The sequence below is a fragment of the Hibiscus syriacus genome, unplaced genomic scaffold, assembly GCF_006381635.1.
Source record: "Hibiscus syriacus cultivar Baekdansim isolate YM2019G1 unplaced genomic scaffold, ASM638163v2 tig00110280_pilon, whole genome shotgun sequence".
In the NCBI taxonomy this organism is placed as follows: domain Eukaryota; kingdom Viridiplantae; phylum Streptophyta; class Magnoliopsida; order Malvales; family Malvaceae; genus Hibiscus; species Hibiscus syriacus.
In genome coordinates, this window is record NW_024062660.1 from 141,255 (window position 1) to 157,621 (window position 16,367).

General features: G+C 32.8%; 1 protein-coding gene across 2 annotated transcripts; it reads right to left on the reverse strand.

Annotated features, from left to right (window-relative positions):
• Positions 1 to 5,601: 5,601 nt before the first annotated feature.
• Positions 5,602 to 7,452, reverse strand: LOC120116021 (putative Myb family transcription factor At1g14600). Of its 2 annotated transcripts, XM_039136598.1 has the most exons (6): positions 6,899 to 7,451; positions 6,743 to 6,819; positions 6,601 to 6,637; positions 6,398 to 6,524; positions 6,031 to 6,310; positions 5,602 to 5,997 (listed from the first exon to the last, which is right to left on the reverse strand). In XM_039136598.1, exons 1-6 carry the CDS (start codon positions 7,170 to 7,172, stop codon positions 5,743 to 5,745), a joined length of 1,050 nt encoding a protein of 349 aa, XP_038992529.1. In that variant the 5' UTR covers positions 7,173 to 7,451; the 3' UTR covers positions 5,602 to 5,742. The 2 variants fall into 2 exon arrangements, with proteins under 2 accessions (XP_038992529.1, XP_038992528.1); XM_039136597.1 differs by having other exon boundaries at positions 5,602 to 6,310; positions 6,899 to 7,452.
• Between the last annotated feature and the right edge of the window lie 8,915 nt (positions 7,453 to 16,367).

Genomic DNA, 16,367 nt, shown 5'->3' on the forward strand with positions numbered 1-16,367 from the left:
TGCAGCCAATCAGCAAGGAGAGGTCACTCAGGAGCTTTAAAGCCAAATTGTTTCTTAATCTGGAGACCCTTCCTTCTTAGATCCTTCTCCCTGCCTGGCTTGGTTTTAGCTACACTGCTACGAGCCATCATGCTCGGACTTGTTTGGTGACCCTCATTGATACAAACAACGACAAGATTTCCATGTCCAGAGCATTGCATCTGGACAGTAACTTGAGCTTCCCTTTCCCAAGAGATAGGAACAACCTTGAAAAAATTACTTTGATTAGAACACCCCACTTGGTTAGTTATCTCTGCTAATGGTAGAACAATTGTGGACGCCTGATTAACCTTCTTCATACCCCGTAAAGGTCTCATCGAAACAACAGTAGAAACCCCACCCGGGTGAGAGACTATTTTATCTTTACTTTTCCCCTTGTCGTTAACAACTTGACCATTCTGCACGTGTGTACCAGGAGGGACGTTCTCTTTGTCAATCTCGCCTCCTTTCGAGGCCAGAACATTAAATCGGGATTTAGAAACCTGTCTTGAGGCACATTCTGTCCCTTCAACAATTTTTCTAGGATGACGCTTACAAGTAGCGGCCACCATCCAAGGGCCAAATAAATCATCACCCGAGGGAGCATGAGACGGTATAAGAGGCGTTGATGAACTAGTGGAACTGTCACCTATTGTGACAACATCTGCACTATGCCCACACACTTCTTGAATATGCCCATAGGTCCCACACTTGAAAAAAATATTAGTTATCCCTTCATACTCAATACCAATGCATGGCAATAGCGGTTTTCGAAGGTCGACCACCACTGCTAGCCGAGAAAACTTGCCTTTCTCGCCTATTATCGTATTGTAATCAGCCTTCACCGCCTTACCAATTTCTGAAGCCAGGACACTAAAAAGAGCCTTAGAATAATACTTGTACGGGAAGCTAAGGAGGTGAATCCAAGATATTATATGAGATGGATGATTCTCAGCAGTACTGAACAATCGACTCCAAGGCTGCGCTGTTAAGTAACTGCCAAAAATGACCCATGGCCTATCTGAGAGGATCTTCAAATAATCTTCTTCCTTATCCAGCCGCAAGAGGTAATAGTCGTTATCTAGATCGATCAATTTGAAATTACCTTGGGGTTGCCATAGTGCTTTAGTTTTATTCCATAAGAGATTGTAACCAATAGTTCTACCCAACAGACGGATGACCACCGATCTCCTCATAGTCTGGTCGATCGAGTCATGAACTCTATTCGATAATTGGATAAGTGGATAAGCACCACTTCTATCAACAATCACATCATCTTCCTGCAGAGTAACTTTGTCCATGCCAAATACAGAACTTCTGGTATTCATCATTGTAGAACTCTCGGTCACCATAGCCGCTTAAGATCTGTTCATATTTGAAACCTGCCCGGAAGCAACAGGACCCGAATCCTGGGAGATTTCCGTAGAACTCAGAGCCGGAGCACCCGTGGTCATATTTTGGTTTGGCAATAAAGCCTCAGACACCTCAGAAGTAACCCTAGACTCGTCCAAAATAGGAGCATCTTGCGATATATAATCGTCCACCTCCATCGAGGATGGTATTCGTTCTGAATTTGGTCGGGAATCCAATTGAGCCTCATCCAGAACCGGCGTAGGAGAGGGTGGGTCATCCATAAACACAACAAAACAAATGATGGCACTAGGGTTTCCAAGAAAATTGAGAGACCGACAAAACTTATGTTGAGGCTTCTGTTTATATTTTCATAATATATTAGTGAGTCAAATAAAAAATTATACCAGTGTCATGTCTCAAAGTATTATATATTTTAATTATAGGATTGATTCAAGTAATAAATAATTTGATATAACTTAAATGGTCTCATGTCGAGTTTTTGTGTATGTAAAAAATTCTAATCGGAAGATTTATCCAGCAAAATCATATATGCAATACAAAATCATATATGCAATACAGATCGGTTTGAATTAATCAATGTAAAACTTTGATATTGGGAAAATAACCAAAACAAAAAAAATATTATGTAATTTACGTAATATAAAATAATGATTTGATTTCAAATTATTTACGTGTTTGTATATGTAGGTGCTCATGAGTCATGGCCAGATAAATGCCCAATTTTCAAAAACTAAATCCACTCAAATTACCCACTTTTTATATAATAAAATAATAAAAATATAATTTTATATAATTAAATTTAAACAATAATATATTTTTTAAAATTATTTGAGTTATATTCAAACCAATCTGACCTAAAACATTTTATCCTAAGTTTGAATTTATTGCTTAAGAGAATATCCTAATTATATGTTTAATTTATTAGTCTAATTGTAAACTCTCATTGTAATATTATATATTTTCTTTCTTAATAAAATTAAGGATAAATTACGTATTTAGTACATAAACTATCAGTTTGGATTCATTTTAGTACCTAAACTTTAAAAAAAAAATCAAAATCATACATAACGTTTAGTTTTCATTTAATTTTAGTACCCCGCCGTTAAAAATTTAATATGTTTAGTACCTAAACTATTAATTTTGGTTCGCTTTAGTACTTAAACTTTTAATCTTTTCAAATCTTAATGTTAAATTTTGAACGAGAGTACTAAAATAAATAAATAAACTGAAGTTTTTAATGACAGTACTAAAAATAAACAAAAATTAAACTTTAGGTACGATTTTGAAAAAAAATTAGATACTAAAACGGACCAAAACTGATAGTTTAGGTACTGAAAACATAATTTACCCTAAAATTAACTACTTTTATTTCATTTCAAACAAATTTTAGTGAAAGGAACTAAATTGACTTGCAAACTTCTAAAAGTAATCTTGATCTACCTAGCTAGTACTTTCAAACTTCTGCAAAAGTGATGAATAAACAGAGTAAGTTTACAAAAACTTCATGAAGTAGCTGAATCAAAACAAAGTAGGTGTTGACCATGACTACAACATGACATTTAACCAAAACATTTCATTTGAACAAAGCATATAAATTAAGCATGTAATGCCCCAAATCTCGGGTTAGTAGTTCTAGGCTAACTCAAGAATTTTTAGACAAACCCATTAGATTTATTTAAAACTTGGACCAAGTTAAAGATGAACTTGGGCTTGGATTGGGCCCAAATTTTAGAAGAAGGGGGCATTTTAATAGTTGAGTGTAAGAGGAAGGACTGAAAGAGAAATCATACCCTATTTAAAACAAAAGTTGGTTTGTTTTAATGGGATGATGTAATATTGCTTACACACTGCCCTTTTTCCCTCATTTTCACCATCCTCTTATCCTTTACTTTCTTCCTCCCCATTTTCTTAACTTTTCTTCTCCAAGCAAGTGTAAAAGTGGAAACTTGATTGCCTTTCAAGCCTATTACAAAATTTCCAAGGTAAGAACCATAATCCCCTCACCTCAAGCTTTCATTCAAGCTCTTAATCTCAAAAAAAGTGTTCATACCTTCATTTTAGTCTCATAAATAAGTTAGTAACTCATTTTCCATGTTATATTATTGAGAGAAATTGGAGAAGGTTCCAAAACCAAAAGAAAAGAGAAGTTAGCTCTTAGTTGATTTGGAGATGTTTTTCTACAATTGAGCACCAATGTAACACATTTCTAAACTTCCTATACCATTTGTGGGTCATTAAGTGCATTTGCTTAGCTAGCACTAGTTTATGATGTTCTTGAGCATGTTCATGGTAGATTTTAGCTGAAGTGTTTTTAAGCATGAAAAATGACTCCTTATAACCTGTATACACCTACATAAGACTTAAACATCTACTAATGGCTTTAAGGGGGGAAATGGCTAAGGTTAAGTTGTATTTTCGTGCCCAAAAAATGCATTTCTGGGTTCAAGTATCGATACTAGAAGAACAATACTGATATTATTTATCAACTAGCTTGAAATAAGAGAGTTTTGGAAGGGTAAGTATCGATACTCATCTATAGAGTATGGATATTGTGGATCAAGTTTCAATACTTTAAGGGTAGTATTGATACCATTTTTAGATTTTGGATTTCAATAGCCAATTTTGGTACCGATACTCAAGGGAGTATTGATACTACGGTGAAGGTATCGATACTCAACTAATTTTTCAATCATCGAATCCATTTTTGGTATCAGTACTCGGGATAGTATCAATACCCTTATATAGAAGTATTGATACCTCAAATAAGAGTATCGATACCTCAAATAAGAGTATCGATACTGATTAATTTCCCTAAACATCAAAGTTATTTTAGGTATCGATACTCATAAATCAATATTGATACCAAAGTGATCAGTATCGATACTGTAAGGCTATTATCGATACTCTTGTCTAGAGTAGGGTAAGAAAACCTTCTCATCTCAAGTAGGTTAGTTCAGGGATTCAAATCCATCTAAACTCCATAAATAAGATTTCAAGTGAGAACAACACTAATGACTACAATTACATCTAGAAACGATATAAATTATGAAATCATAAAAATAGCCTTATATAATGCCCGGGGAACAATCATGACACCCAGGTTACTATATAAGCTAGGTAAATGTTTACGTGGTAGAATGTTCGGACAAGTCTCGTGTAACATCCCAAAGTCCGAGTAAACAGTTTGGGTCGGTAATTGAGTGATTTCTTATAAAAATAATATTTTTGATTTTTAAAATTATAAATATTAATATTAAATGTTCAAATGATTTTTTTAAAATTTTAAATATGGTTTTTAATAAAAACAAAATAAATTTTTATTAATTGAATCAATTGAATAAATTGAAAAATATTGATTTTAGTGACAAAATGTAAAAGGACCACAAATCAAAATCTATGAAGCTAGTTAGAGATAAGTATTGATATTATAAGTCCAGTACTGATATCCTCGTCCAAAGTAGGTTAAGAAAATATTCTCATCTCAAGTAGGTTATTTTAGGGATTCAAGGCCATCTAAACTCCATATATAAGATTTCAAGAAAGAACAACACTATAATTACATCTAGAAACAATATAAATTAGGAAATCATAAAACTAGTCTTATATGGTGCTCAGGGAACAATCAGGACACCTGGGTTACTCTAATCTAGGTAAATGTTTGCGTGGTAGAATGTCCAGACAAGTCTCAGTTAGTGCACAAGGCACTTCTTTACCAACTGGGCGTAGATGTCCCAATTACTCGTATGGAGTAGGTTGATTGGTTGAACTATTCTGATATAGAAATTATGAATCTCACCCTAGGTAGACTAGAGGAGTGTGTGTCTTTGAGATGTAGCGAAATCCTCTGACCACACCATGATGCCCACCTTTGTATGTATGTCTAGTTTTGCATTCTCATATGCAAATATATATGTTGCAAGCATGATCATATAATGGACGCATATAGTATAGTTTGGTTATTAGTGTGACACTAAGCTTGTGAGCTCAGCATTCATAATTTGTTTCCGTACGCAGATTCTTAAGAGGAGCATTTGAGGAGCTTATCGTGCAGTCCACATTCCAGATCGAAATCATTTTTGAGTACGTTTCACCTGATCAACTAGTTTCTTGCCAACAAGACCTGTTGGTCTTCAATTTTTGTCAGTAAGATTAATATGAACCTGGGATTTTGTAGCCGACAGATATAGTTTGTAAATTCAACTTTGAATGGGGAAACGACAGAGAATCACTACGCATAAAAACAAAAAGGTTATTATCGATTGGTGTAATATTGTTACAATTAGACAATAAGACAGAAAAAAAGGCCTTTCTCGGATAAGTACCTCAAGATCTCACTTAGAATTGTCCCATTCATATAGTCAGATCTAGAGTACTTACCCTTCTTCCACTCTCCCTACTATCATCTTCTCCTTTCAATCTCGTAACCTTCGACGACGACGGCGGTAACGGTGACCACAACGACAATGATAACTCGCACCCAACATCTTCTTCTTCCGAGCTTCGTCGTCTTTCTCCATTCGTCGGCGTGAGTCGTAAAGATAGATCCAAGTCTAAGTTGCTATCCCTATCCGATATCGGTCTTTTCATTGCCCTACGCTCTTGTGCAGGGGTGAAATTTGTTTCGTCTTCTACTTTAGGTTGAGTGCTTTGGCTCATGGGGACTAATCTTGGATGATTCAAGAACGAGTCATGGCTACGAGATGACGAAAACTCATTCTTCGATTCATGGCGTTTGAATCTAGTTAGTGCATTTAAAGGGGAAGTGCCCATCCTGAAACCATAATTGATCCAATTACTACCGAACATCCTCTCCGTCTCTGTTCCATGCAATCCCGATCGTTGTTCATCGATGAAACTCCTGCTTGTATAAGGATTACGAACCGAGAACTGTTGGCCATTCCAAGAAGCATCGCCGTATCTTGAAAAGAAGCAAACAATCTGCGTTTAAACAACAATAGTATACGTGCATTTAAGAGACTATAGATCGATTGTTAAACTTTACTACCTGAAAGAATTAGAACTATCGACCTGGTGATGATGATGATGATGATAGACTTGCAGCATGGGAAGTTGGTTGAGGTTATAAATATTTCCATCTCCACTTTCCACAAGATACCTATGATCATTCATGGCTGCCATATATGTAAAGGTAATGCATTAAAAAACGATCATTGATCGAAACCCTAATGGAAATCAAGGAATGTTTACCTTGTCCTGGGTCATCAACCTTCTTGCTTCTATACATCTGATGAAAAAGATTGTTAGAACCAAAACAAATCAAAGGGTTTCTCTGAATTTGTCCTATTAATCATAGTAGCAAACAAGTTCTAATTTATAGTCAAATAATAACCTGGAGGTGGCTCTTGACATGAGCGATGCTAAGTCCTTTTATGTTCATCAATTGAAGAACTAACTTCGGGGTAGCTCCTGTATCGAAGTGAGAAGATAAGTTCAAAAAAAATTGCAGAGAAATCAAGATAAGACTAGAGATTGATGAAGTTCTGACTGTCTTGTCTGCCGAGTCTCTCGACGGCGTGGACGAAGCGGAGGTGAAGGTCGGGTGTCCATCGGAGCCTCGGCGTCTTGGATCTGACATAAGGCCTTACGGATGGCTTCTTATCGTTCTCTTCCACCGTGCTGTTGCTCGAGCTTCCTCCATTTCTAGGCTTACTTTCGCCGCCGTCGTTCTCTTCGCTTTCGCTCTCGGCCGTCGGAAGCTGGTTTTGTTTCAATGGGGTTGTCGTCGTCTTTGAACATTCGGTGCTGCTGTTTCTCTCCATCTCGATCACCAAGCTCAGCTTCGATTAATATCCCAGAATCATAGCATGAAATTAAACAAGAGACAAAGTATATATATCCACGCAGGTCGATATGATCATATGAACATGGAGGGCTGATCAAAATCCTAATTTGTAACAGCCAGGAAGTAGCGCTCTTGGTTTTTCAACATGAACTTGGATTTTTCATCTTCTTCTAAGAGAAAGACAGATCTTTGAACAGGTTGGAAAACCCTAGATCTTGACAGGGAAGACAGACAAACCTGTTTCTCTCTTTCTCTCTCTCTCTCGGGATTAGGACTAGTAAACAATAATATTTACTTAGTCATATCCTCATGGTAATATATTTATATCATCCATGGATGCCCATTTAACACATACATGCATCAATGGATGTTAAGTCATGCATAGAATAGTATATATCGTATGAATCATTAAACCAGGGACATGTTAGTAATTTGGCGTGAAATTAAAGATTCGCATCCTACTATTTTAAGCAAATTTATCAGACATATAGTATTATTTTTTTATCAATTTCCACGTGGAATTAAAAAAATGGACACTATTTACTTCAAAGTGGTCTTTGTTCTCATTATTAATTTTGTCCCTTGACTAACTTGAAGAAAGGGATTTCGTGCGACTAAAGATGGCGGCCTTGTTGACATTGTTCCCTGCCCGACCCATAAATAGAAGACCTATTTTCCTCCTTTGTCCTTTCATGATGATGTTTATTTATATTTTTACCGAATTTTAAAAGGTTAATCTAGTAAAATAGACATGAAATTATTAGAAAAATATTATAGTGATTTCTAGTGATTAATCCTTTTTAGTTTTTGACAAAGAATCGAGAAAGAATAAATAAGGTGAAGAAGATAACAAACAATGATAGAGAGATCTAAATAGATAGACTCATTTTTAACTTTGTACGATGATTTATATATTAGACTATTAATGTTGGTATCAAACTAAATTGATGATTATTATTTGTATGTTGACGTGATAAATAAATATTACTGTCAGATTAGGTGGATTTGTCCAAGAACGTAATCATGATTGAACTATGATGGGGACAAGTTTAACTTGAAACAAATATACTCTTTAAAATTGAATAAATCGTACAATTTAAATGAGGCATGGTTTAATTTCACTAAATATTAAAAATTAAAAGGTCTTAAAAAATAATTAAATCAAAAAATTGTAGGCCAAAACATAATATCATTTTAAAATTGAAAAGGTCTTTAAAAGATAATTAAACCAGTAAATTTTGAGAGAGACAAGGATTAATTGTAATTATTTCAAAAATATTAATAACTTAAAAATAATTAAACCATCAAAGTTGGGGCAATTGTCCCTCCCACCTACAACATAAGTTCGTCTCTAAAACAGTTAGTGGACGTATTAAAATATCGTAATTGACCGAAAGATATGAAACATAAAAAAAAATATTGGACTTCGATAAATAGAGAAACGATAATGAAGATATGACTTATGAAAAAATCAAGAGAAAGTAAAATATAAATATATATATATTTAAAAAGTTTTTTAATAGTTTAAGATAATTATTAAGTGATATCTATTTAAAAATTTTATTAATCATGATAATAAATACATATATATATATACGTATATAATTGTTCAAATCTAAGACCTAATAAAAAATATATCTTTTAAATTTAAACCACTAGTGCCGATAAGTTGATATATTTAAAAAGTTAATTGGATTAAGACACGTCATGGGTCACACATGCATGCATCGTGCGTTAAAGATTCGACCTGATAATAAACTTGTGAGTTGGGAGGATAGTTAAATGAAGTATAGCGCACGAACAGATAATGGGCAGTTGAAGGAATCCAACGGGAATCACGGGCTTTGCTCTCCTCCTCGGGCAACTCGGTATCGGACCACTATATGCATCTATGCCTAATAATGCATCTTCCCATTGTATTGGGCAATTTTATATTAAAAACCCAAATAAATAATTATTTAAAGAAATATAGCTCTCCACACATTGTTTGAAGAATATCCCTTAAATCGTCCACATTAAACCTTACAGCTTATACAAACAGCGTGTTAAATCCTCGCATCTTCCAACACGCGAGATACATCCAACGTGGACGCACTTTCCAGGTAAGTCGATAAAACAACTGGATAAAATGACCTCGCGCATTGCGAAGCGCGAGGTAGCCTTTATGATTCAAAATATTGCAAGATTTATGGAGGACCTCACGGTCTGCAAAGCGCTAGGTTCTTTCGAATTCCGTGAAACGTATAAATTAAATGAATATAATAAAAATAATTAATAATAATATTTAAATATATAAATATAATATATAAATATAATAATTAAAAATATATATTTTATAAAAAATAATTATAATATATTTTGTAAATTTTAAAATAATAAAAAATTACACATTTAAAATATTAAATATAATTAATAATTAATAATATTATAATTATATTATATTTTGAAATTTAAAAAGTAAAATAATCTCGCGTTTTAGAAACCACGAGGTACTAGGAATGAAATAAATTCCATAACTCGCGTCTTGCGGGACGCGAGTTGCATTTAAAATCACGCTTCCCCGGGTGCAAGAAAGGCTATAAATAGGGTCATCCACTCCTATTCATCACCACACCCATCTCTTTCATATATTCAAAGATTCAAAGATTTCATATCATGGTGGCGAGTCTATTAAGACATGATAGAAGTCAAATATTCAATTATTGGAGGCGAAATGATGAGGTAAATCAATTAATATTATTTAGTATTTTAACTATTTATTTATTTATTTAATATATTTGTTTTGGTATTTAAATAATTTTGTAATATTTAGATTTCGTAGGGATATGAACGTGTATTAGAGTGTCATATAAATCGTGTGACACCGCCCGATGTAGATATTATTAACTATTTACATTTAGTGGGTTTTGGATATATTAGTAGTATAACCGGTGACAACGTGGAGTTACATCATCCACTTATAAATGCGTTGGTGGAAAGATGGAGATTGGAGACGTACACGTTTCATTTACCTTGTGGGGAGGCAACTATTACCTTGCAAGATGTTGCATTTCATCTGAAACTGCCCATTGAAGGAGTAGCTATTACTGGTATTGTCGGCACCCTTAGAAACATATGTGAGTTATTGCTCAGTATTGATCCGCCTGATGATGCATGCAATGGTGGAAAAAAATAAAAAAATTAATTTTTGGATGACAATTTTACGAACCTACCCCAGAATGTGGAGCATGAAGTGAAAGAGGTAAATATAAATGTTTTATCTATGAATATTTATTAATATTTCAATTTATTTATTTATTTATTTGGAAATTAAGTAGTTATATTGTTTTATTAATTTTTTGAAGCGATTTGCTTGTGTGCATATACTACGAGTTATTGGGGGATTTTAATACCAAACAAATCCCGAAATAAGGTGCATCTGATGTGGTTGAATCATTTGTAAAATTTGAGTGATTTAAGAAATATAAGTTGGGGGTCAGTAGTTTTGGTATTTTTGTTCCGGCAACTTTGTAGAGCCGTAGATCCGACGAAAAATGTTATTGGAGGGTGTTTATTGTTGTTGCAGTCACATGCATCGATATGAATGTCATTTTTATGTCTGATCCTTAAAATACATGTCCCATATGAATTTCCGTTACTTAAGAGGTAAAAAAATAATTTTTATCTATTTTTTATAATATTATTAACAAATAATACAATTCTATTGTATTAATTATAGGTGGACTGGTGAAACCTCTCACGCTCACTTACCAACACATTAGCGAGACTTCAAACTATTGATCAATAAGTTTGGACATAAGATAATAAAATAGTTTCATTCGGCTTTTATCTTATAATTTTAGAATAATTTAATTTATTTGAGGTTTTTAGTTAACAAAGTTATATAATTTTAATTTTATAGTTCATGCGGATGCCTTACTACAATGTTGTTATTGTCGACTATATACCACATGAGATTCTGGTGATTAATGTGCCGGTGTACATCGTGTCAGTCCCGCTGATCTTGTATGAGATAGTCGAGTGACATCTTATCGTGCGCTTTTCGATAATTTAACTGTGTCCAATTGATTCTGCCACATCCACTCTTCTTGGATAAGTTGCATCGATTGACGTGATAAGGTAATACATGAATTAATTGGACTGACCTTAATACGGTGTATCTGAACGAGTGGGTCCGAAGATTCGAGAGGACACATATGACTCAACCCATCTTCGACCTCAGCGTTACATACGATTATATGCGATGGTACCAAGAATATGGGATGCCACATATATTGACAGATGAGGAGCGAACGCGAGAATAATATGTTCCTCTAGAGAATCGCCCACGGACGTGGAGGCAACGTAGGGGAGTCAAGACAGAGAAGAAGAAGACAACAAGGTGTTTCCTGCTAAACCCTAAACTCCAAACAAATCATAAGTCATAAACCTAAATCATAAACCTTAAATATTAGATCATAAACCCTAAATCCTAAACACTAACCCTAAAAAATATTATTTTATTGTAAGTTAAAGAAATATTTATTGATTGATTAATAAATTAATAAATTTTAATTAAATCTAATATATTTATTTATTTAAATCGAATAACTATAAATTGATGTAGAACTTATTAATTTTACATTGTATAAGTAAATCTAACCCTATTAATATAACTAAAATTATTATTTATAATTTTTTAAAATTAACCGAATATTTTCATTATATGGATCGTGAAGTTATATAACTAAATTAATCGAATATTTATTATTCACGTGAAATTATAATCGAATATTTTTATTATATTGGTTAGGAGTTGGGACTGATTAGAATGGAACTTTTTCATTCTTCACTCGTGTTATTGACATGGAGGGGTTGTTTTGCCGTTCCAATCATAGTTCACAGGGATCTTGCCATGCCTGCTACAAGAAGCACGTGAAGTTCTTAGTTCTTACATCAACCATGCAAAGTAAATCAAAATAATAAAATTTTATAAATTATTTTATTTACGAACCGTGTGAAATTTACTTTTTACAACTTAATGTTTAAGAGTATTAAGGTTTATAATTTAATATAAAATAAATAAAGTTGTGTAAATTATGTTTTACGCCGTTTATGTACTAAATAATTTTTCATAAAATATCATCAGCATTTTACATAAATATATCGAAGGTGTAACAACAATCATTTTCATGACATATTTTGTATTCGTTTTAGACATAAAAAAATTTAACGTTTGATTAAATAGTCAATTTAATTTATATCTATTTGGAATATTTTGGTCTTAAATATTTTACCTTAAGGCAAAAACATCTCTCGATGGACGGTCAACACTCCAAAATAGATACCTTTTGTCTTAGAATGAAATATTCTAGGTCAAAATGCTAAAAAAAAATAATACTAAACTTTAATTAAAAATTATGACCCTTTTTACTCTAAAATAAAATATTAAAATCCAAAATACTCCAAAAAAATTAAAAAAATTACTTAATTAAATATTAATAATATTCTTTTATATTATGCCTTTGTTTGTCATTCATAATTAGTGCCTATAACGCATAATCATCGATGGCAATAATATCAATAGAAGTTGAAAAAGATGAGAGAGATAGTTTCTATAAAAATATTAAAAAATTTGAATATATTTAATCTTATAATTTTTTATGTATTATATGGATAATAATATAATCAATTAAATTTAATTGAAAAAAATTATTTTATTTTTTTCTTACCGTTTAGTATTTGCTTATCATCATGTTATTATTGGTATATAGTATTAAAGGGTTTAAGTTTTGCAAGAGAATTCGTGAGCCTATTAATGCGGATCTGTCATTACTTGAGATTTGAGAATGAGTATGTCTGTTTTCTTATGCAATTCTCTCCCATGTATAACTGTATCTTTATATATATATTTATATACATGATAGTAGGATTGATAATGATATATTTTTAGATTTAACACACATGAATCCATATTAATATCTGGCATGATAACCATTAACATGCCATGACATGCTATATGCTGATGATGATGGCCATCATCAACTATAGTCTTGCCCACCATATCATTTTTAAATAATTCAAACCAAGAAAATTCTGTCAAGTTAATTTCAAGGAAGCTTCACGAGTAATAACTTTCATAAATATTGATATTTATATTCTCAGACTAAGCTCTTAAACAAATAATTTTATTTGGTAGGTGGAACCATATATATTCGCCCATTTTCTCGATTAAAAAATAATAAATTAATGCATGGTATGGTACTGGCAATATGCCATGCAAATTTATTAAACTCGAATGAATATAGCATAGAATATAGAGTAGATAGACTGATGTTTTCAACAAAGTCATGCTTAGTTTCATTTGATTCAAACCCATTACCCTCACCTATGCAGTGACCAAAATATAAAACTATATATTCTTTGGGAATCCCACATTAATTTCCCTTTTCCCACCCATTTTTATTTATTTGAATAGTTTAGGATGATTATAAGGTAATATATGTTCGGATTTTTAACTTAATTTATTGATAACACACATACACCATACAAACGCTATTATGCGTACAAACCATTCCCACTAGTTCGTCGGAACCTCTATACCTGCAACACAAATGAGGCATTATCGTGCCTAAAAAGAAGAGCACCACTGTTCTAAATTCATAGCACCTCTGTGCTTGAATTAAAGATGGAGCACCTTTGTGCTTGAATTAAAGATGGAGCACACCTGTGCTTCGATCGACATCTGACACCTCTGTGCAGCTAAAAATGACTGAGCATTTCTGTGCTTTGGGATGATTGAACACCTCTTTGCTTCAATCTATGATCTGGCACCTCTGTGCATAAAAGAAATGATTGAGCACATCTGTGCATCAATCTTTGAACTGACACCTTTGTGCATTAAAAAAAACGATTGAATTAATCACTGATATCTGATTTATTGACCAACTAATCTAGATCGGGTACTGCAGAGGCGAGGGCGACCCTCCTAACCCATTTTGTTCCATTTGCAAACACCAAAATTCGAACCACTGATCTTGCTTAAGAAACCTAGTGTCTCATCCCACTAAGTCAACTGGTGGTTGGTAAAGCTCAACATTCTTTTTAATATATATTATTTCAGATATTTTTTTGGTCATGGAATTAATATCATTTATATGTTTGCCTTTTATTGAGAAGTCAGCTTTGAAATAAGCTTCATTTCATTAATTGCAATTAGTAATATAATAATACATTAGTCACTGTCGGGTGTGTTTACCTAATCATTCATATGGTATGCAAATTTAAATATTTTTATTAATATATTCCTTTCACATACATACGTATGCATTGTTGGAAAATCATATGATTGTATACCAACAAAATATAAATATAATTTTCGCCTAAGGAATATAAATTTTCAAAAAAATTTACTTTTGTATTTGTATTTTGAGTTCGACCATAACATCTAGCTCGGATCGAAAATGTTACATTTTATATGAAAATCCTGAAAGAAAAAATCAATCATAATTGAGAAATTAATTGTATTATTAAAATTACAAGAGGTTTGTAACTTAATCAAGCTGAACTTTAACCTTATCTATTTATAGAATTAATTACTTGACCTCGAGAAATGCCTTTGAGTCATATCAAAATAGAGTTGAAGTCACGAACTCTAACAAATCTTCACAATGACATGAATTCTAAAGATACACGAAAAGAATATAATTTTTTAATAAAATTTAACTTTATGAAAAATAATAAATTCTCCACCTTGACACGAAATCTAAAAAGTGCAAGAAATGAAAATAAAATTTTCAAAATGAACAAATTCTTTACCTTTTCCATTAAACCCCTAATCAATTATCAATGAACATCAAGTAAGTCCAAGTTGTATTCCATCTCGATCAAAATCATCAAAAAAATCAATAGCGTTATCATAAGTACCAACTTTATCCCCCAACAATACCATCATGAACAATGACAGTACGCACTACATAATCCTGAATATCAATGACAACTATATTTTCAATCATAAATATGGCTTAAGCAACTATATCAACCTTAACTAACCTCAGTAGAGCTCTAATTTTTGAACCTTTGGCACTATGAATCCTCGTGGAAAATTGAATTGTCTTTTACTTCCTAGGCTCCTTGTGCTCACAAAACTTTAATATATCTTGCTCATCATAAAATCCTTTTCCTCTCAATTTAGTACCCAACAATAAAGAGGAAACAACAATTGCATCATTTAAAATTATTGAATCATACAAAGCATACTTGTCGATCTGCATACACTCAAAAAAGAGGAAGAACCATGACCAGATACAAAGGAGATTACTAGGAAATGGTCACCGTGTAAAGAAATCAACTTTGAACAAAGCAGAAAGCAAGAATATGAAAGAATATATTTCAAATTATAAAAGATAACCATAAACTCCATACAGAAACGTGAATCCTCAAAATAATAGAACATACCAACTACAAGGTGATAACCAGAACATTATCCAGCTATGAGTTTCTTTTAGCAGAAATAAAAAAGAGCTTGACAATTAGTGTTAATATGAACAGACAATATGTTCCCATAGCTGAATTTGCAGTAATTGCCTAACACTATCATCCAAAGGCCAATCAAAATAAACTAACAAGTAACAATCGATGCCAAAACCCCATTTTGCTTTGCCTACAATGACATTAGAATGAGTAGAGACTAGAACAAATGCATCCATCAAACAATAGGTAATGTAAATTCCTGAGGATGAATTATTATTCAAGGTAAGTAAAGACCACAATAGAATTAAAAGGAAACAAATGCCTCAAGTGTTTTGATTTCATCCTCTTCCCCACTCTCTTATTATAATTCCACTAGAAAATCTGATTCTCAAATCTATGGTTCAATCTTAGCCGATAAGTTTACAAAATTTCCAATCAAAATGAATTAGTTAACGAAATATTACCATGTGCAGGATTGTAAGAATGTACAGGATTGTAAGCAGGTATCACGAGGGGTGTTCAGTGATGAGGTGGGTGGGGCTTTAATTTCTAGAGGATGGCATTCTGAAATTTCAGAGGCTGCTGGTTTTTCAGAAAGGGACACTGATAATTCAAGGGCGAGGAGACTAAACAGGAGATTTAAAAGATCCCTCATTAGGGAAGCTATAGATCATGCTAGTGTTTCTACATTATCCTCATCAGCTTTTCCATTGCTGTTGGA